The 18,317-nt window shown below is 45.7% G+C and overlaps 1 protein-coding gene across 1 annotated transcript in view; it reads right to left on the reverse strand.

The window, feature by feature from the left end:
* LOC144148782 (uncharacterized) overlaps positions 1–18,317 on the reverse strand; it is a gene marked incomplete in the record, with an annotated part of 154,819 nt that overhangs the window by 99,212 nt on the left and 37,290 nt on the right. The window contains 1 exon segment of the mRNA XM_077680293.1: positions 1,860–2,044. Within this exon segment, the coding sequence (XP_077536419.1) occupies positions 1,860–2,044 (185 nt within the window).

Consider the following 18,317-nt stretch of genomic DNA (forward strand, 5'->3'; position numbering starts at 1 on the left):
TATATATATATATATATATATACTGTAGCATATCATGCGGAAGTTGACATCAGCCTAAAGCGAAGCTTTCATCTTGGCATACCTGCATTGAAATGAACTTGAGTGTGAAATGTTTAGAAAGTTATATTTCTTGGCGTGATTCGTGATATTTCAAAAAGGTGAGCAGCGGCGAGGGCTTCGAGAAGTGCAAGACGTAACAAGATTATTTCAATGGCTTTTTCTTTGTCGCTTTTCGGATGCCCCGGCGAGAGTAGTACGGGCAGGTCGGCCATATCACAGCAACTCAACAGGACGCCATCCCCCCTGCCTTCCTCCAAGTCGCTCTTTTGGTACCTCGGGAGACACCATGGTTCGCCAGCATTAACTTGCCTGAAAGAATACCGAGCGCCGCGTTCGACAAGTTTTCCACTCAAAAACTGTGAAAGGCCGCCCCGCGGCGACGGCTACCGAGACACTTTCGGGCGGGGTCCTCAGCGGTGCATTCGGCCAGACACAGTAGCAGGAGCAGGAGTCGCCGCCCGTGTAGCCAGGTAAAGAGCGAAGGAAAGCACCCCTTTGAAGCATGCCAGAAGACTGAAATAAGAAGTACGAGATACCACGCATCGCTGTGTAGTGCCTGTGAAAACAAAATGCTCCAACGTCCCTGCGTTGATCCTCTTTTACAGAACAAGAATGGATTCTCGTTTTTCGGCACACACACTTTGTTGTCCCTTGAGTAGGTCGCGTATGTTCACTTACTGTGGGTTCACTCGTTTACGTCACTTTTATCTCATGTTGGTTTATCTTGACGTTGAGTTTGAACGGAGTAAACTCCCTTTCTTTCTCTGTTTCTGTCTGTCGTTATCACTTGAACACAATTATCTGAAAAACAAAAATGCACAGGCGGCGAAAATAGGGCGGGTAAAGTCCGTTTATAGACCGCCGTGTACGAGTGTATTGACCGTCGGATGGGTGAATAGCGTGTCGGTAAACTTTTTGATACGGCGTGTAAACCCTTTGATTGACCGTATACCAAATTTAGTTATCGTATACAAACCGGTGCTTAGCAATAGCCCTTCACTCAGCCCATATTCCTTCTGCACAGTCATGGTCGTGCGCATGGCACCAATCTTTCTTAAACTGGTTGTCTGATGGCACTTTCTGCCAGGGGGAGAGCGTCATTGAAGTTCGAGAGAAATTCTGTTGGGCCAGCCCTCTCAGTGCGAATGTGTGAACGTCTGTCCTAGCCATGTCAGGGTGTTCCTCACTGGTGCACCTGTATTACACCGCGAGGAAGAGAAGACGGCGGGGGACCCTAACAATTTTATTGCACCCGTACCTAGGGCCGCGGTGCGCCATTCACTGTGGCTACAATAATATAATGTAGGGCATAGGCAAAGCGTGAGGGTTCCGGTCAGTGGGTAATCCATTAGCTTCACAGCGCGTGACAACAGGCACGGGACAGCAAGTTGAGGGACTACCAACACCAACATAGGGACTACAAACAACGCTTGTTTGTAGACCCCTTCTTGTTGTGCCTTGGCTGTTGTCGCGCTGGGAAGGTCATAGTGTATAGTGCCTTCTTTCTAGTTCCACTTTGCCCGATGGCCATGCCGGGTCGACAACAATCCAGCCCATCATCGGCCAAGCGCCTCCAGTCGTAACATTTGCTGTCCAGATCGGAGACCAAATAGGGGGAAATAACACTTTTGTACAATGCATCGCGAACTACACACCTCGTTTAATTGAAGAATCGTAGTTTAGGGCTACAGAAGAATGATCACCCCCGTGGGTTCTTATATTTTTACGAAAACGGTTACTGCGTCCATTTGTGAATCCTGAAAGAGAGATGGGCGTGCAGAGAAAGAGGAGGCGCTTACTGTGCTGGAAGTAGTTCGCCTTTCGTACGTATACGCAGACCAGCGCCATGAGTTGTAGCTGGGAGAGCCGCTGGCGCGTGGACGACGGTAGGGGCAGCAGGTCGCGCAGGTTCGAGATCTCGGCGTTGATCAGATCCCGCCGTAGCTTGGACGCCCCCTTGGTTGACTTGTTCGCCTCGAAGCTGCTGCAGTTGGGGACGAATAGAAGGATAAACGAAATGGAAGGAAGACGTCATTTTACGAATAAACGTAAACATGAAGGATGGGATTTTGAAGAGATTGGGCAAGTTGTGGGAACCAATCAGATTAATTTCGCCGAATTGCCGAGTAGAAGACAAGCGTACACTATTAGCCTTGCAATTTGCCTCAAACTCATTGCACATTATTAAACAGAAATATTGCACCAATCAACGAGATACCTCACACATGTGGTCATGGACAGGGATAATGTTTCCGGTCAGCGGTTTCTGCCCGTGAGGAAACAGCTGCCCTGAAAAAAATGTGACAATGCTTCCCAGCCACCATAGAGCGGAGACCTGGGCCTGCGTTGCATATTTCTATTCCGAAGATAACGTTCCTTTGCGTTCTTTTCATTTGTCATTGTCCGTTGTGCAGATAAACGGTTTTGATAATAGGTCGCAGATAATAGGCACGCAGAGAAACGCCTTTCTTCTAGTTACGAATTTTTTTGTTGTCTTCTAAGATTTCCAAACTCTTCGACTATGTCGAAATACAGAAACCGGATGAAGGCCGACTTCGTAACACGAGCGACCCAGGTTTGATTCCGTCCACGGAAAGCGTTTTTTTCTTACCCATCACTCACGATTTTTCATAATCATGGACAGACAAAGTTGGCTTTCATGCAGGGTGTATTGGCGTACAACGGCATCACTGAGGAAACCAAATATTCGCCTTAAAAGATAATAGACCAGAAAAATTTATAGAGGGACGTGTCAATGACAGCTTTGAGGTGTGCCAGATTTGTGTGTATATGAGGCTTTGTGGAGGCTGTTCCAGTCTATAGTGCTCTGAATCGTAATGGGATGAAGACAATGAATAATGAAGGACATTCCGGAGTTCTGCTTACAAAGACAAATTACTCACTCACATACACAGCAATGCAGCTTCATCTTAAAAGAAATAAATCCACCTTGTGTTAAAAAGGTGTAGCCGGCTTATTCGCGTCATTTGTAAAGTAGGGCTGAGCATCGGTTAAAACGTTTTTCGTGATTAATCGGCAGTCGTTAATCGGTAAATTGGTCAGTTAATTGGGTGCAGAGTTGTAATGAAGAAAAGTATTAAATTTGATATTAAATTTAGTGAAATAATAATAACAGTATACTAAAAATAAAATAATGTCAACATGCTCCTCATCCTGTTCTCATACATTTCTTGTGTTTATAACTTCGTTCGAAATTTGCCCTATTTCTAAACTCAGGGTCATAAGCCCTCGCTGGGATTATAGGCAGCGCCGATTAATTATGGTTTACTAACGCCACAGTTGGTTATTACAATGGCAAAACAGTGTGTGTGACTGGTCGGCGTTTTTTTACGACGTAAACTTTCATAAGAGTAGCCGTTTTTCTGAGTGTATTGGGTGTGATCTTGCGGTTTTAATCACTATAAACTCTGATCCTAATTGCATCGATTCCTGTTGTGGCGTAAGGCAGCTAATTTGAACACGAATGTGGTCCTCCACACGCTTGCCTACAATTTCAACATGACATTTTTGTTCTGTTTCGCTCACATTACTTCAACCAATAAACCGATTAAAATAACTAGTGGCGACTAAAGCGTTAATCGATCAATCGTCCACCCTAATATAAACCAAACGTGATGTTTTGTAAACACTTGATTGCAACATTTCGCTCGCGGATGGTACCCTCGACCAGGACAAATTCGCTTGACTACGAAGCAGATGACAAGTTAGCTCTGCGTTACGTTATTGCAAACTGCATATTAAGCGTTATATTCGAAGGTTGTATATTCTTTATTCTATAAAACTGCTATATTTCCTACAGAAGCGTATTTTTTTACTAGTTTTTGTAGTTTTGTTCTTTTACTGGTCACACCTTTATTAATATATCGATTTAATGCTAGATTTAATGTATTTTACTGGCATGGGGGAGTTGCAGCCGAACAGTGGTTTTTTGTCGGCACCATTCTGAAATCGCAATAATTTATCACACCGCTGGATTTTAAATTCTGGTAAAGGTCAGTTCGCTACAGCAGTAAACGAATAAATGCATGCCTTGGTATGAAAGGAGTCCCAGTAGTACGGCTTCGTGTAACTGGGTTGAAAATGTTGTTTTGTGTTTAGGTCAGATGAGATAAAATTTCAAATTTTTATTACGAGAGAAGAATCCAGGAAATCGTTCAGGCAAAGGGAGCTACATCTAAATTAGCCACATAAGAATTGTTTATCGGATGCATGGTGAGCTTACAGGGTATACTTGTATTTTCTCAGGTGTGGTGTGTCAACTAAATAATTTTTGTCGTAGCGGCCCACATGTTTAAAGAAGGACATTGTATTTGCTATGTGTTCCAGTCGAAATATTTAGAGTTGAAAGCAATTTTGTCTCGTCTACTCTTTTCAAGTACAGAAATACACAAAGAACTCCATTAACTGGATGCCAGAGTAGTTTTCTGCGCGTTCAGGTGTAATTGCACAAAACTGATTCGGGACACGAAGAGACCATACACAAGTGCTCACTACCAATTAATTTATTCAGCTGAGCATCTAGCCTTGTAAATTCTAGCCGTAAACGAAATCCGTTGCAAGTTAGCACCGGGGTTCTTCCTGTCTTTTTGTGTCACGATCGTTAGTGATTGTCCCCACATAACAAGTCACGTAAAATTACCGTAAAACAGACGGCTAACTTTTGATGCATGAACATTTCTGTGAATAATAAAATCAGCACTTATACGGCACTTGTCCATCCACCCTAGTGTTTTCACGGGCTAGTGCTACGACCCGTCAAAGCAAGCAAGGATCTCTTGCCGAGAGGTTCTATTGATGGCTGTGTACAGTACTCGAGTGGTAAGGCCTTTCGCTGAAGATTTTGTGTTGCGGGAAGTGGGCTGTCACTAGCAACGAAAGCTTCAGTTGTGATTCCTTTCTGTTTTATTGGCTACATACCGTCATCAAATGTTAGCGTGTCGTCTCTTTAGCGCCGAGTTAGCGTCTCTTTTACCGCGGACTTAAGGGGATATTTTTAAGAGTCTCCGTCAAGTGGATCTGATGGGCACGCGCAATGGTCTGAATATCGATATATGCCATAAACTCACGGATGCAGCTTACAGCAATCACGCGCCCTGTCATGTCAAGCAACAGTGCTAGAGTCTGGTCAAGCTGACAAAACCTCCCAAATTTGTTGGAAACTACTTAGCCTCTGCAGTATTGATAACTAATTCTGGTTTCGTATGTTGGCTACTAAGTGTGTGAATTAAGGCGGATTTTATTTCTTCTCTTGGACAAAAAAGTACAGATAATATAATGCATGCATTACGGCAAACGGGAATTCCGTGCCCCGTAAAAAACTTCAAAGTAAATGACGTCCATTGATAGTTTTTTGTGTACGTTAAATCTTTTTCGTGCCGCAGTTTTGGATGACGCAAACCCAGGATGTGAAGCAGCACACACGGGATATGCTTGAAGCCCGTACGCTAGCATAGGAGGCACGACGGTGCTCAAGAATGGGGAGGACGCATGGGAGGTACGTGCAAAAAAAAAAGAGCCGCGCTTCCGCTTCGTCCCTACTCTCTTCTCTCTCAGTTCTTATGCAGGTTACTCTCAAAACAGCTTTCTTTTGTTCTTTCTGTTTTGAGACGCTTTTCCGTCACCTGAGAGAGAGGAGGAAGGGATGAATTCCAAATTCAAAGATTCTCCAGTGGCTGTGGCGACGTAACGCCATACACGTGTCCAGAGTAATGCGCGTAGTGCACGAATGGCCGTTAGCTCTCAGTCGTGAACAACACACGTATCGCCTGCTAAGCGTCAGCTTGCGTAGGCTTAGTAGCAAGCGCAACAGAGGAGTCGCGTTTATATCGAGACCTATCGTGTGTGAACGCCTTAGGGGGCAGCAGCAGCAGCCGCAGCCGGCGCAAGGCGATACATCGTTTTGTTCTCGATTCGTTCTTCACCTCTTTCTGGAAGCCGAGTAATGGCCTTTTCCCGCACTTGGTGTTTCCTTTTAGTTTCTAAAACCGCTCTTTCCCGCCTTTTCATTCTCTTCTTCGTCTCGGCAGGCCCGCCTTCAACACCATCACACACTTTTTGCCTTGCGGGAAGAGCGATGCCATCACGAGGATCACGAACACGTGAGCGTGCGCTCGCGCCCTTTTTTGTGCTTGTAGAATTCGCCGTCTGCACGCAGGATGTGTTAAGCGTTTCCGAGCCTTAAAGCAGGAACAAGAGCGTGTTGGCCTGTTCGGTGTACAGCACAACCGCTATGCGTTGCTGCTGCTGCTGGTGTTGGTGGTGGCGTAGCTTCTTTTGTAGTTGTTTTAGTGGTCGCAGGTACAAATGTGCCCACGCGTTTACTTCATACCGGCCGCCGTCTGTTAGATGGAGCGCGGGAAGAGACGTGCGGGATGGAGCTGCGATAATATCGCGGAGCGAGGAAGAAAAGTGCAGGGACAAAGCGGTGTTTTGGAATACCGGCAAGATGTGCGAAGAAGAGGTTAGGCGCGTACGTCGAAGCCACTGAGACGCGAAGGTTACGGTCAGCGTATTGTTGGTATCGGCCAGAGCGTAGAGAGCAGAGGCGTGATGTCGGGAATGGTGTGTGGCACGAGTTCTGGCGTAGTCAATGGAGCATGTAGCGGAAATGGATTACGCAAAATAAACAGTCGCAATGCCACTAACAGGTTTGCTAAAATAGAGGAAACAGCACTTGCGGCTGAAGGTTGCCTTTACAGTGATTTGGGGTCGCCGATCGTCCACAGCTGTGACACTTCTTTTTTGTTTTTTTTTTGTTCTGGAGCCATAGCGACTGCAGTATCAGCATCTCATTTAGTTCCACATTTGGATGTGCGCCATTTTCCAGCGGTTATTCATCGTCTGCTACGGGCCCCGCTGTGGAACAGGATACGTAGGTTCGATAAACACGCGTTAGAGTAGACGGAGAGAAGAGAAGGAAAGAAGAAGCTCGCCATATAAAAGCTCAAGGCGTAAAGAAGGTAGGCGGCATGCTCTCAAAGAGAAAACGCCGCAGCAACGTTCACCGTCGCACTAATGCCCGGCCGAAGGTTAGGGTCGCCGCAGCCTTGGTCATTTTCCTGAATGAGCAGCGCCTGGTCCGTCCCGACATCCCGTCGCGAGGGGGCACGCGGGCGGTCGAGGAATGTCCGAACGCGGTCGTTTTCTTTGTTGCTATCTAAGGCCGGCATCGGTCGCTGGATGGTTTCATTACTCCTCTTCCTCGGCTGCTGACGGCCCTTCTGCGCTGCCCACGTCAGAAGAAAAAAAACGTTTAGAAATGTGAAAGGTTGTTTTCAAGATGTGGAATAATGCTGAACGAAAGCTCCAATAAAGGTTGTATAGGCTGAGTGTCTAACCGAAGCGGATACATTACTTGCCTCACGCCACGTATTGTTTGTACGGTCATGCGAGTAGCTGAAGCGCTCGCGGACAAACTACCAGCAGCTGAATTGAAGAATGGCAAATACTAATTGTTGGGAAACGTGAGATACTGCTTTTGCATATTAGATTTACACGACACGCGGCTCAAACTTACCGGCTACTTGCGGATACCAGTAAAGAAGCAAGCTTTGTTTAGTATCTCGATTGTGAGCGCCAATAAATGTGAGGGGATTAACCTACATGTAATGGTGACAACAAGTAGATGATTCACAAACTATTTAGTAATGACTTTAAAAAAAAGAGCACAAAAAGCCGTTTTACCGGTAATCTTGTCTTTGTGCAGGTTTCCAATAACAGAGAAAATACGTGACACCAGTGCTGGCGTTATTCCCGCTATAATGACCAAATGAAGATAAAAGAAAACTGCGCAGTCAAGCTTTCTGAGTAGCCATTAGGAGACCGTTTCGTTATAGCGTAATAGGACGCATTATAACCAACACTGGGGTCACTTTTGTGGCTATTTGCGCATGGCTACTATAGGCGGTTAGAAAAAAATCATGATCAGTCAGGCCTACACGTGCACAAACCTTTGCAATCGCTCTGCAATATAACCTACATTGCAATTGGCGATCGGAAGAATATCCCAGACAGAGACAGGATATTCCAACCAATTGAATGGGCGATTTTTTCTGTCATTCTTAAGTTTATACGGAGGCAGGGAAGACTAACACCCATCAGTGTGTGATAAGTGCTGGCAAATAAGACCTCTGGTAAGTATATGCGGCGAAACAATTCATCCCTTGTTGACGTATGTATGGCGACCTGTGGTGACAATTACACTGTCAGCCCGTGGAAACAATGTAACCAAGTTACGAAAATTTTTACTCAGAATTCGTTTGTTTACCCCGTCAGAGATCTAGCAAATTTACTGTCTGTAGAAGATGAGATTTATAAATAATGCACTACAGCTACTACAAAAATAACAGTAACTACTACTACTACAAATACTACTACTACTACCGCTACTACTACTACTGCTACTACTTCTACACCTTCAAGATAATAGCGTTTTCACTCCGTCTCAACGCGGCTTTCGCGCAGGTCTTCCTTGTGTTACACACCTAGCCAAATTCGTACATGACACCGCTTTATCCTTCCACCAAGGCATTCAATTGAACGCTGTATTTTTGCACTTTAAAAAACCTTTGAGGTCGTCCGCCACAGTCTTTTGGTGCATAAGTTGTCAATTCTTGGTATTCCTACAACCCTCATAGACTGGAGTAAGGATTGTCTAAGCGGCCGTAAACAATTTGTTGTGATAAATGGGGTGTCTTTCTCATTAGCTGATGTGCTGTCCGGGATGCCACAGGGGACGGTTTTGTGGACGCTTCTTTTTTTTATCAATGATGCTTCATTGGGTTTTAAATCTACAGTGAGACTTTATGCAGATGTATATGTTTTTATTGCCCAGTCAGGTGTGTTGATTGCATCACAGTACTGCAATCTGACCTCGTTACGATTGTGTCTTGGTGGGCTCAGTAACAAATGAGTTTAAACCCAACGAAATGTTTTCATGTAAAATTTACTAATAAAACGGTAGTATCAACGTCTTAGTATTCAAATTCCTGCTCAGTACAAAGAGTAGATCAAGTTAAGTATCTTGGGGTAACATTGACGTCAAAACTAGATTGGACCAGTCACGTAGATTTAATCACAGCCAAGTCTTTGCGCCTAATTCACTTTTTCTAAAGAAATTACAACGACGCGCCGCACACACTCAAGGAATCTCTGTGTACTACAAATGTGTGCCCAATACTAGAGTATGGTTGTGTTTCTTGGGACCCTTCAATAATGTACTGAAACAAAAGTTGGAAAGGGTGCGAAAAAATGACTCCAGATTTGTAACAGGTAATTATGATTTTGCAATAAGGATTTTTGAAAATTCTACAGGCCCTGGGATGGAAACCCCGTTGTGGATGATGGAAAGTTCAAAAATTAAATTTTCTTTTAATATACACCGGAGTTAGGCCGGAATAAATAACTAACGGTTTTTAAAGACGCTTGGGTATATGTCCGAATGAAAATATCACGTATATAAAAATAACAGAATTTAGCTGTCGATTGAATGTGTTTAAATACACTTTCTTTCCGAACTCTATTCGTGACTGGAACGTGCTAAAAATACCAATATTCTCGTATTCTAATTTCCTATCAGCCAATTAAACAGCGTTTTGAGTTGATGAAATAACTCATATATTTAACGCTTGCTTTGTACTTAATTTGGTTGTTTATATTGGATATGTATAATTACTGCTTTCGCTGTACTCCTGTGTCTTTTCACTTTTTTTACTATTGTTACAATGCTGGGCTCTAAGTGCTTAGATTGTTCTTGTTTAATGTCATGTACGTTTTTATTTTCGTTATATTTGCTGTTTGTATTCTATTTTCTACTGTAACCCTGTACAACATTGCACAATTGGCGAAGTAGGTACTTGTAATAAATAAATAAATAAATAAATAAATAAATAAATAAATAAATAAATAAATAAATAAATATTATTAAAACTTGTGATGTACGGCGACTTTTACTAGTACAACGGCTTCTACTGCCACTTGTATCACTAGCGCTACTATCGCTGCCACACATGTTACTGCCAGTGCTATAATAACAAAATACTAAATAATTGCTGTTGGGTGCACTACTTTAGAGTCACGGTCGCCCAAGTTCCCAATCACATCTGCGAGTTACGCGCAACCAGAGACCACCAAGGTGTCTGAACATCTATGCATCAAAACGCAAGCGTGCGTTCGGGTCGAAGTGCTCTTAGAAAACTGGTTTTTAGATTGCGCTCTTTTTTCTTGAGGATTAGCAAGGATGGCACGCTCGGTCTCAGTGTCACTTTAAACTGTACCACAAAGCAGTGCCTGTCAGTGTTTGCACAATTGTTTCCCTTTCGAACGTTGCCAAGCTCACTTCATTGATTATGTGTTAGGGAATACTTATTAGACATCGCAGATACCATATAACCGAAAAACTGCCACAGGAGGAACTCTAGCTATGCATTAGATACCATAGGCAGGGCTGCGGTCTTCTAAACGACATGCTGTAAAAAGGCCTTCAGGGAAGTATAGAACAACCTCACGTTTCCTATAGAGGGCCAGTGCAACGACGAAGGAACAAGCTGAAGACAACTACAGGGGTGTCAATCGAAAGAGCTGAAGAGAGCTATGAAATGGCTATAGCTAAACTACTGATCAAACAATACTGGAAGCTAAAGACAACTATGGGATGGGGTGGAGAAGTGCGAAGAAGACGAAAAGTAAGAAATACACCTCCCTTTGCCAAACACCTAAGCCAACCCTAACAATATATTGTGAAGCCGACTACACGATATTTTTATATAGGCAGCATGTCTGAATAAGACAGACAGTGACTTGAAATAACGAGCGGTTGTGTATGTGCTTCCGAGTCGGAACGGAACTTCCGAAGGAACGTTCTGCTCCCATGTCGGTGAGTGTTATCAATGAGGGGTCATACCGTCTCGTTCACAAACGCCGCCCCGACTCAGCAGGGAGATCGGCAATGGAGAGTGAAGTGCTTTGGAGCATGCTGTGAACCAGTCGCAAACAACAGTGCTGGCTCGTTTCCTCAAATAAACAGTGTATCAGCTGTGCCGATGTGTCTGTTCGTCACAGACTTTGCGGACGAACGCTATAGCTGTTCTACACACCCGGCTCTCACGGTGCCGAAGCATACAACCTGATTACATGCGTCACCAAACCTTTCTTTGTCCAAACGCACGTATACACGTTTTTGTCACGGCATAAACCCGCCACCCCTGCCAGATAACACCAATGACATAACACCAATGTATCACAATCCAACACCAATGATAACACCAACGCATCAATACAAGCTGCAAACAAAGGGTATGTCTCTGCAACTCTTGAAAGGAAGGGAGCCGCATCTGCCAGCAATTTCTCCAAAATCGAACAACAGCGTGGAGATGAAGTACAAACATCTACAATTTCAAAAAGTGCAACAAAACTTGAACTAACATAAGTATCAGCCAAATGCGAACAAAAACGCAAACGAAGAATAAACATGGAAAATAGATGGAAAAACGCAAGACGATAAAGATTGAATATAGCGAAAGAATGAACGCGGTGTCAGCGTGTTGCCAGGCGCGGCAGCGGTTTTAAAAATACCTTAGACGGATCACACGACCCCACTGGACGCTAAAGCGAGCAACAAACCATCACAGACACAAATATACCTGCAAGACAGCGGTATCGTTCTCCAGAATTCTGTCCATGCTGTCGTTTTGCTATTATTCGCCTGCGACGCAGACGACGCGAGCGAATAAGCCGTTGGCGGACGATCACAGCCTAGGACAACTCCTTCCAGACGACTGCGCGATCGGTTCTCGCTGTGTACGATACCGTGAATGGCGGCAGACGATGCTTTCATTTTTTGTTGCTCGCGCGCGCGCCGCGTCGGGAAGGTTGTGTAATGAAAGCCGAAAGCGAACAAAAAGAGTGCGCATGTTTTCTGGTCTCCCCAGTTGTGGGCGTGGTTGCGGTGCGGTCGTTTGGGTGCCGCGTTATGCGCGCCTATACTTACATAAAGGCCGTCTGGCAAGAGACGCCGACTGGCAACGGCAGAGGCATTGCCCGACCCGCTTGCTAACTGCGGCGGTTTTTCTTTTGCGCCCGCTTTTCCATTATCGTCAGAGAGCGAGACTCTCTGGAGCACATGTCTATTCAAACCTCCAGCATTCAAGAGAGGAACAGGTTGTTAGAGATCGCGGGCTTTCAGCGGAAATGCGCTAACACTGTGTCCTTGAACTCGGTGTTTCTTTTGAACCACAATATAAGACACATGTGTGTTCCGTGGGCAGTAAAATATCGCAGACTACCGCAAAGACAAATGACCGCCCGTTCCGAACTCTTACCCAGTCGATAAGTCGGAATTAAAACTCCAAAGCTTAAGGACGAAACGAGAATTGTAACGCTAACTAATGTGCAAGATCACAGCAGAGTGATACGCTCCGAACCTTGTCGTTCTAGATGCTCCTGACGACATCTACATCTAAACCTTGCGTTATCACTAGCAAGTATGATAATCAGTGCATGTGGGGGACGTTTTGTCTCAGCTTCATTCCGTATGAGTTTTTTTTCTGCGGCGTTGAGACGCTACATTGGCGTTATAAACCCATTACCCACTATTTCTTATCGCCAAAGACGTCACAAAAGGGGGGAGCAGGCCTAATACCTCGTCGTCGGAGTTCTGTCGGTGGATTGATTTGTTCTGATGGTTTATTCGCGCCGTAAAACACACCCAAGATACAACTATAAGCAAAAAGCAAAGCCTGCCACCCATGGCGTCTGACTGAGGTTATAATTACAATTGATTCAGCTCGTGTTGACAGAATTCGAACGACGAGAGCACACAGCCTCAATCGTGGACATTTATGCGGGTACGTGTATCAACGTGCTCTCCGTGATTAGATAGGAAAACCCGTTTCTCAGCTTCTTCGTGAGTTCTTTGACACAGTGAGAATAAAAACGGCCAAAGCACGAAAACAACAATCTCACTGGACCACAACCTGCCCCTCTATCATTCGTAAGAACAAAAATCAACAAGGCCACGGCCAAATGACGGTGCGACAGAGATCAAGAAGTAAACGTAGGTGGCTACCCTCCAGAACCTCCCTCCGCAGACGAGAAGCAGATGAAAAAACATAGTCGAGTGGGCGGACAGGGCGGGACATTCGATACGATAATGGGTCGACGGTCGGTCTTAACGATGGCCCACCGTTATGAATCCACTGCGTGATGGCATATCATCCGGATACCTTTGTCAAGTGTAGTACAGAAGAAGGTGGAGGGAGGAAAGGGTACTTTTCGTCATCTGACGGCGCGAGAAAAACAACGGTGGCATTATGTACTTTCGATTTCAAAGGTCCTTGTCTCTATAACGACGCAGCCGTTCCGACGATCGCACGTGAAGCGATGCCAGACTTTTGGATGTTGTGTTCTTCGATAACTTTAAAATGACCGGGCCGTTCGCAAGGCCACGTCCAAGGCCCAAGGCACTCGGCCAAGCAGAGATCCCTGCATACAAGTCACAAGACCACCATTAATTTTGATTTGCCTTAAAACATTTTTGGTTCCATGATGTTTTTTAGGTTCAAATACCTTTCGTCTTAATGCATCAAGGCCGAAGCGATGACGCACATCAGATGTTGTAATGTTTTGTGTAGTCAAATGAAATCCCTTGAAGGGACCCTGCAACACTCTTTGAGCACCGCAATTAAACCTGCGCGACGTTTAGATTACACTGCCAGGTATACCTGAGCCAAATATTACACGTGCAGGTGAAGCGGTGTGCGCGGTGTCACTGTCACTGCGGTGTCACTGGTCAACTTCGCGGCTAATTTCTCGCATTTACTGTGACAATCCGCCGTCGTCGGCGCTGTGTACGAACCTCTTCTATGCCTAAACCTACTTGCACAGTTTTTCCATTCCTTTTTGTTTTGAGTGCGTGCTGAGTTTGAGTGATGAGTTGAACACTTCTCTTTCAACCACACCACTTGACAACAAACGTCAATTACTTCAAAAACACCCTACCAGCCCGAGCGCGCGCTTGCGAGCAGGCATATATGCCTGCTTTTTTGTGGCACGAAGCCGGAAATAGACCCCTCCACGTTTAGGAGAAAAGAGGGAAAACTCCCCGGCCTGTCATATATCGAAGGCCGCCGGAGAAGGCACCGCGAGTCGCTCCATCTACGGGAGAGAGTGTTCAGCTTTCGTCGGGTTGTCCATAGTCGAGTTTAGAGGGAACGATTATGCGGGATTTCTCATCGCGCGTGGTTTCGGTGATAGTGAAATGATTTTTACAATTCTTGCGGGAGGGGATTGCTGGGACGATATACTTTACCTTAAAATACATACGTATTACTCGATGGTAAGTGTTGCAGGGTCATTTTAAGGGGGCCTGGCTAAGAAACAGCCCCTAAGACCTGGATGTGAACGAGACCTCGCGTAGTGCAAACGAAAAGTAAAAGTAAGCAGTGTTTTCTGAGTGCGCAAATTCACGCGTTTTGATTGAGACTTTGTGTGAGAGGGCGCGAAGATCGCGCGTGTTATGTAAAGTTCATTCGCTCATTAACCCAGGGCCACAGCCCAGAGGTGCATTGCTGTCGCAGTGGTTGTGAGTTGAGGGCGCCATTGAGGGGCCGCTGTGTCCATGTGTTTTCTGCGCCTGTGCTTTTTGGTGAGATTGTGGCGGATGTACACAGAAGTGCGGAGTTCAATATACAGCAACGTTGGCATATGGCCCATACACGAGTGGCAGTACAGAGTCCTCATTACAATTTCAGGCCCCGGGGCTATGAACGTCGCTGCCGGTCAGGAAAAATCCAGGCGTCTACAACTCCATACCGCGCAAGCCCATGACATAATGCTTGTACAAGCAGACCTTATTTGAGCATCCCGTAGAACGTCTGTGCTGTTGCTAGCCGTCGCGTAACGGACGCGTCTATTGCATTTGAACCCACCGCTACAGAAGCACGAGGCTGCTAGACCCCTGCACCCACTAGAAGATGTAAAATCTAGATTTATTTCATGACATCCCTGCTTTGCCCCCTACCGACAGCCGCGCCACCTGACTCTTCCTAGAAGCTCACTCTTGCTAGATCAATTTACCAATGTGGATGAAATACAAACAGACCTATCACGAGACTATATCCTCTGATCATGTGACGTAGTGATTGGAAGGGAGTAATGGGGTCCTAATGGAGAACGTGATATGGACTTCCAGCTGGTTGTATTTTAAACTTTCATTAACTGAATTTATTTACCCTTAAACCTTTTAGTTCACGGTGTATGCCTTCGACATCCTCCGTATAATAGCTCAAATGTATCCTGTCTTATCTTGTGCGAAAGTACAAAGAAACCGTTACTTCCTTCCACCCCCCGAGTGGCGGAGGTGAGTTGAGCTCGTATAACTTCGCCCGCGTTGGGCCGCAGCTGGGCTTGCCTATCGCGCCGATGAAGGCGTCAAAGGTGGGAGCAGCTGCAACCACGGGGCGCCTTTGACGCGTCTCTATTCAGGAGCAACTCGCCTTCTTCGCGGAGCGGCGCCACGAGCTATGGATGGTGCAACCGAGCGGAACTAAGCGGGGGAAGGTGGACTTGAGGCGCTTGCGGATCGTTTTGGACGCTGCGACGTAAGAAAACGTGTCGCAGGGCGCAGGAGTCGCCTTAGTGACGGCAGCCTGCGGGATCGTATGGGACTGCAGGAAAAGTAGTGAAAACGGTCCTGCGGACACATGCGCAAATGTGTAAAGGGGGTTTAATTGACACGCATGGTTAACCTCACCTTGTCATCATCATAGCGACCACCACCATCGTTATCATCATCATCGTAATCAGTAGCAGCAGCAGAAGCCGCAGCAACCATTGTAAATCCGTTCCATGCCCCTAAATTCTTCCTAGCACCCGTTCCGGCCTGAAGTTTTGTGAATTCTTTACCTGTATGCCTGCCTGTGTTATTCCTCTCCGACCACAGCATTTACAGGATGCTGGGGGAGACTATTGGAATGACAAGAAGACGTTCACACCATCGTGGAGCGGCAAAAGTAAAGGACAAAAAGAATTTCTCAGTTTTTTTCCGATAGGCATGCTTCAGTATCCGGAACGTGTCTGCTTCTCGTTCTACCCGTGATGACCTTTCACCAATGCCAGTGTTCTAACTCACCTTACCCTATTCCTGCTGTCCAGCCATGACCGTTATGTGTTCGTTATAAGAGGTAACGTTACAGGGGGAGTTTAGCAGGAACCCTTTGAGACATTTTTAAAATTTCTTCCAATGTCACGACCAAGGATTTTTGTGGCAGCAGAGGTGGACCCCATTCTGCTGGCACAAGACGAATAACAGGTTTCCCAAATGTCATAGTCCAGTCACTGGGACACTACCCATAGACGCACTTGTTTGACAGGACACGTTCCACTCACCAGAATGCAAAGTCATATATGCCTTTATTTTGACTCGGAATGACGGGTCATGATCATTGCGGACACTTCAGAATGTAAGAGACTACTGACCAAACGTGGCCTCTCCGCAGTCCAGGGAAACTTCATGTTAACAGAAGCTGGAGTAAACATCTTTCCGACTTTTTTGGTATCCCATGCGATGAAGTCGTTGCGATGACGTTGGCGACATGTTGAACGGACAGCACAGAGCACCAGCGTTGCCTTGATGTGAAGAAATCACAAAGCCAAAACCGAAATTTTGAAATTTTCAGTTTTCGCAGTGCTGACTTATGAACTGGAGCACTCTGTCTCCCAGATAGCCAGAGTTGATATTACCAGCAGTGCCTCTCGATAGCCAGAAATCGTAAATGGCATGTCGGTTGCGGGAAAATCAAGCATACTTCCATCGTACAGCCGCCCTGCATGGGAGCAGACTCACGTAACCATCCAAACCGCTTCCTCTCGCTGAAAAGTCAGACTCACCTTTACTAATTGTGACTCTTGGCTAGTGTAAGCTGAAGCGGTTTGGCCGTTTTACTAGAATCAGAGCAGATTGCTCCGCTGCATATGCAGAATGAAATAAGCGAGGACAGCCGTTCTGCATTGAAGCAGTCTGTCTTGGTGTTTTCCCAATGAGCCAGGCAGCTTTCCCTCACTGACTAGTGAGAGGCCCAAGAAATAATTAACAGTGACTCAAGCCGCTCAGCGAACGGAAGCGGCTGGGCGGGTGGACAAAAGCAAGATTAACTGCACCCACGAGCGACGTCAGGCATGATCGAACCTCCTCTAGAGCGTTACCGCCACTTACAGCTGAATGAACTTCTTGCAATGGTGATGCACGTTCTTCTGCCTATCGGAGTTTTTTGTTTTGCATTAAACCCAAGAGGCAGTTATCGACGGTGTCTTTCCTTCTATCTTCCATTCAGGCCGTTACGCGTGCTCTGGTTACTTGACCCCCAGCTTTACTCTGTGTGCTATGCCGGGAAAGCCTTTTCTTGTACAGCCAGAAAACTGCATACACTGGCGAACTTTTGCTTCTAGTTGTGTATTTTGGGCGGCGAAAGGGTAACAACAAAAGGGTTGCTCATTCGGAGACGGTGTCTAATCGAGTGCACACAGATATGCTTTGCATTTAACACCACATTACGCGGTGCGGAAACGCGCATACGCCGTTGGAGACATAAACGGGCGTTTTCATCGCCTTCTAACAAAAACAAAATTATATACGATCACCCAGTGTCATGACACCTACAACAACCAATGCAATGTTATTGCAATAGTTCTCTAAAATGAAAATTCACGGGATGCGCCCTAGTTTGTTCCATAAACGAAGACTTAAAAATTGCCCCGTTTTTGTGTTTTGGTACGAAAAAGTCTGACAACGCGCCATGTGCCAATACGCAAGGGAAGTTCGTGGTGCCAAACAAGATTCAGGTATTTCAGCAACCTAAAAAAGTCTGCCACCATCTCTCTCTCTATGAGTATACGGCAGAAGCATAATTGCCGCGGTGTCCGCTTTCATCCGCCAGGGATGACCAAAGCTTTCCAAATCACGTCCTCAGGGAAGTTGGCAGAAACAAAATTTTTGGGGCATTTTTTTTTCGTCGTCATGTTGTCACACACTTATGCGTTACACGCTAAAAGCAACACGTCCTGGCTGGCCAAGCAATCAAGACAAGAAAGGAAAGGGGGCTCGAAAGGACCAAAGTAAAACATAAACCTGCTGACTTTGACATGCGGATAACTGCAGCCCCCTCCCCTCGACAACTTTACGGCAATCAGAATCGCATTCGGGACAGAATCTGAGTCAAGTTGTGCTGATCTTCATTTACCAT

Source organism: Haemaphysalis longicornis, unplaced genomic scaffold (assembly GCF_048455015.1).
Source record: "Haemaphysalis longicornis isolate Haplotype H1 unplaced genomic scaffold, Haemaphysalis longicornis Haplotype H1 scaffold_8, whole genome shotgun sequence".
Classification (NCBI taxonomy): domain Eukaryota; kingdom Metazoa; phylum Arthropoda; class Arachnida; order Ixodida; family Ixodidae; genus Haemaphysalis; species Haemaphysalis longicornis.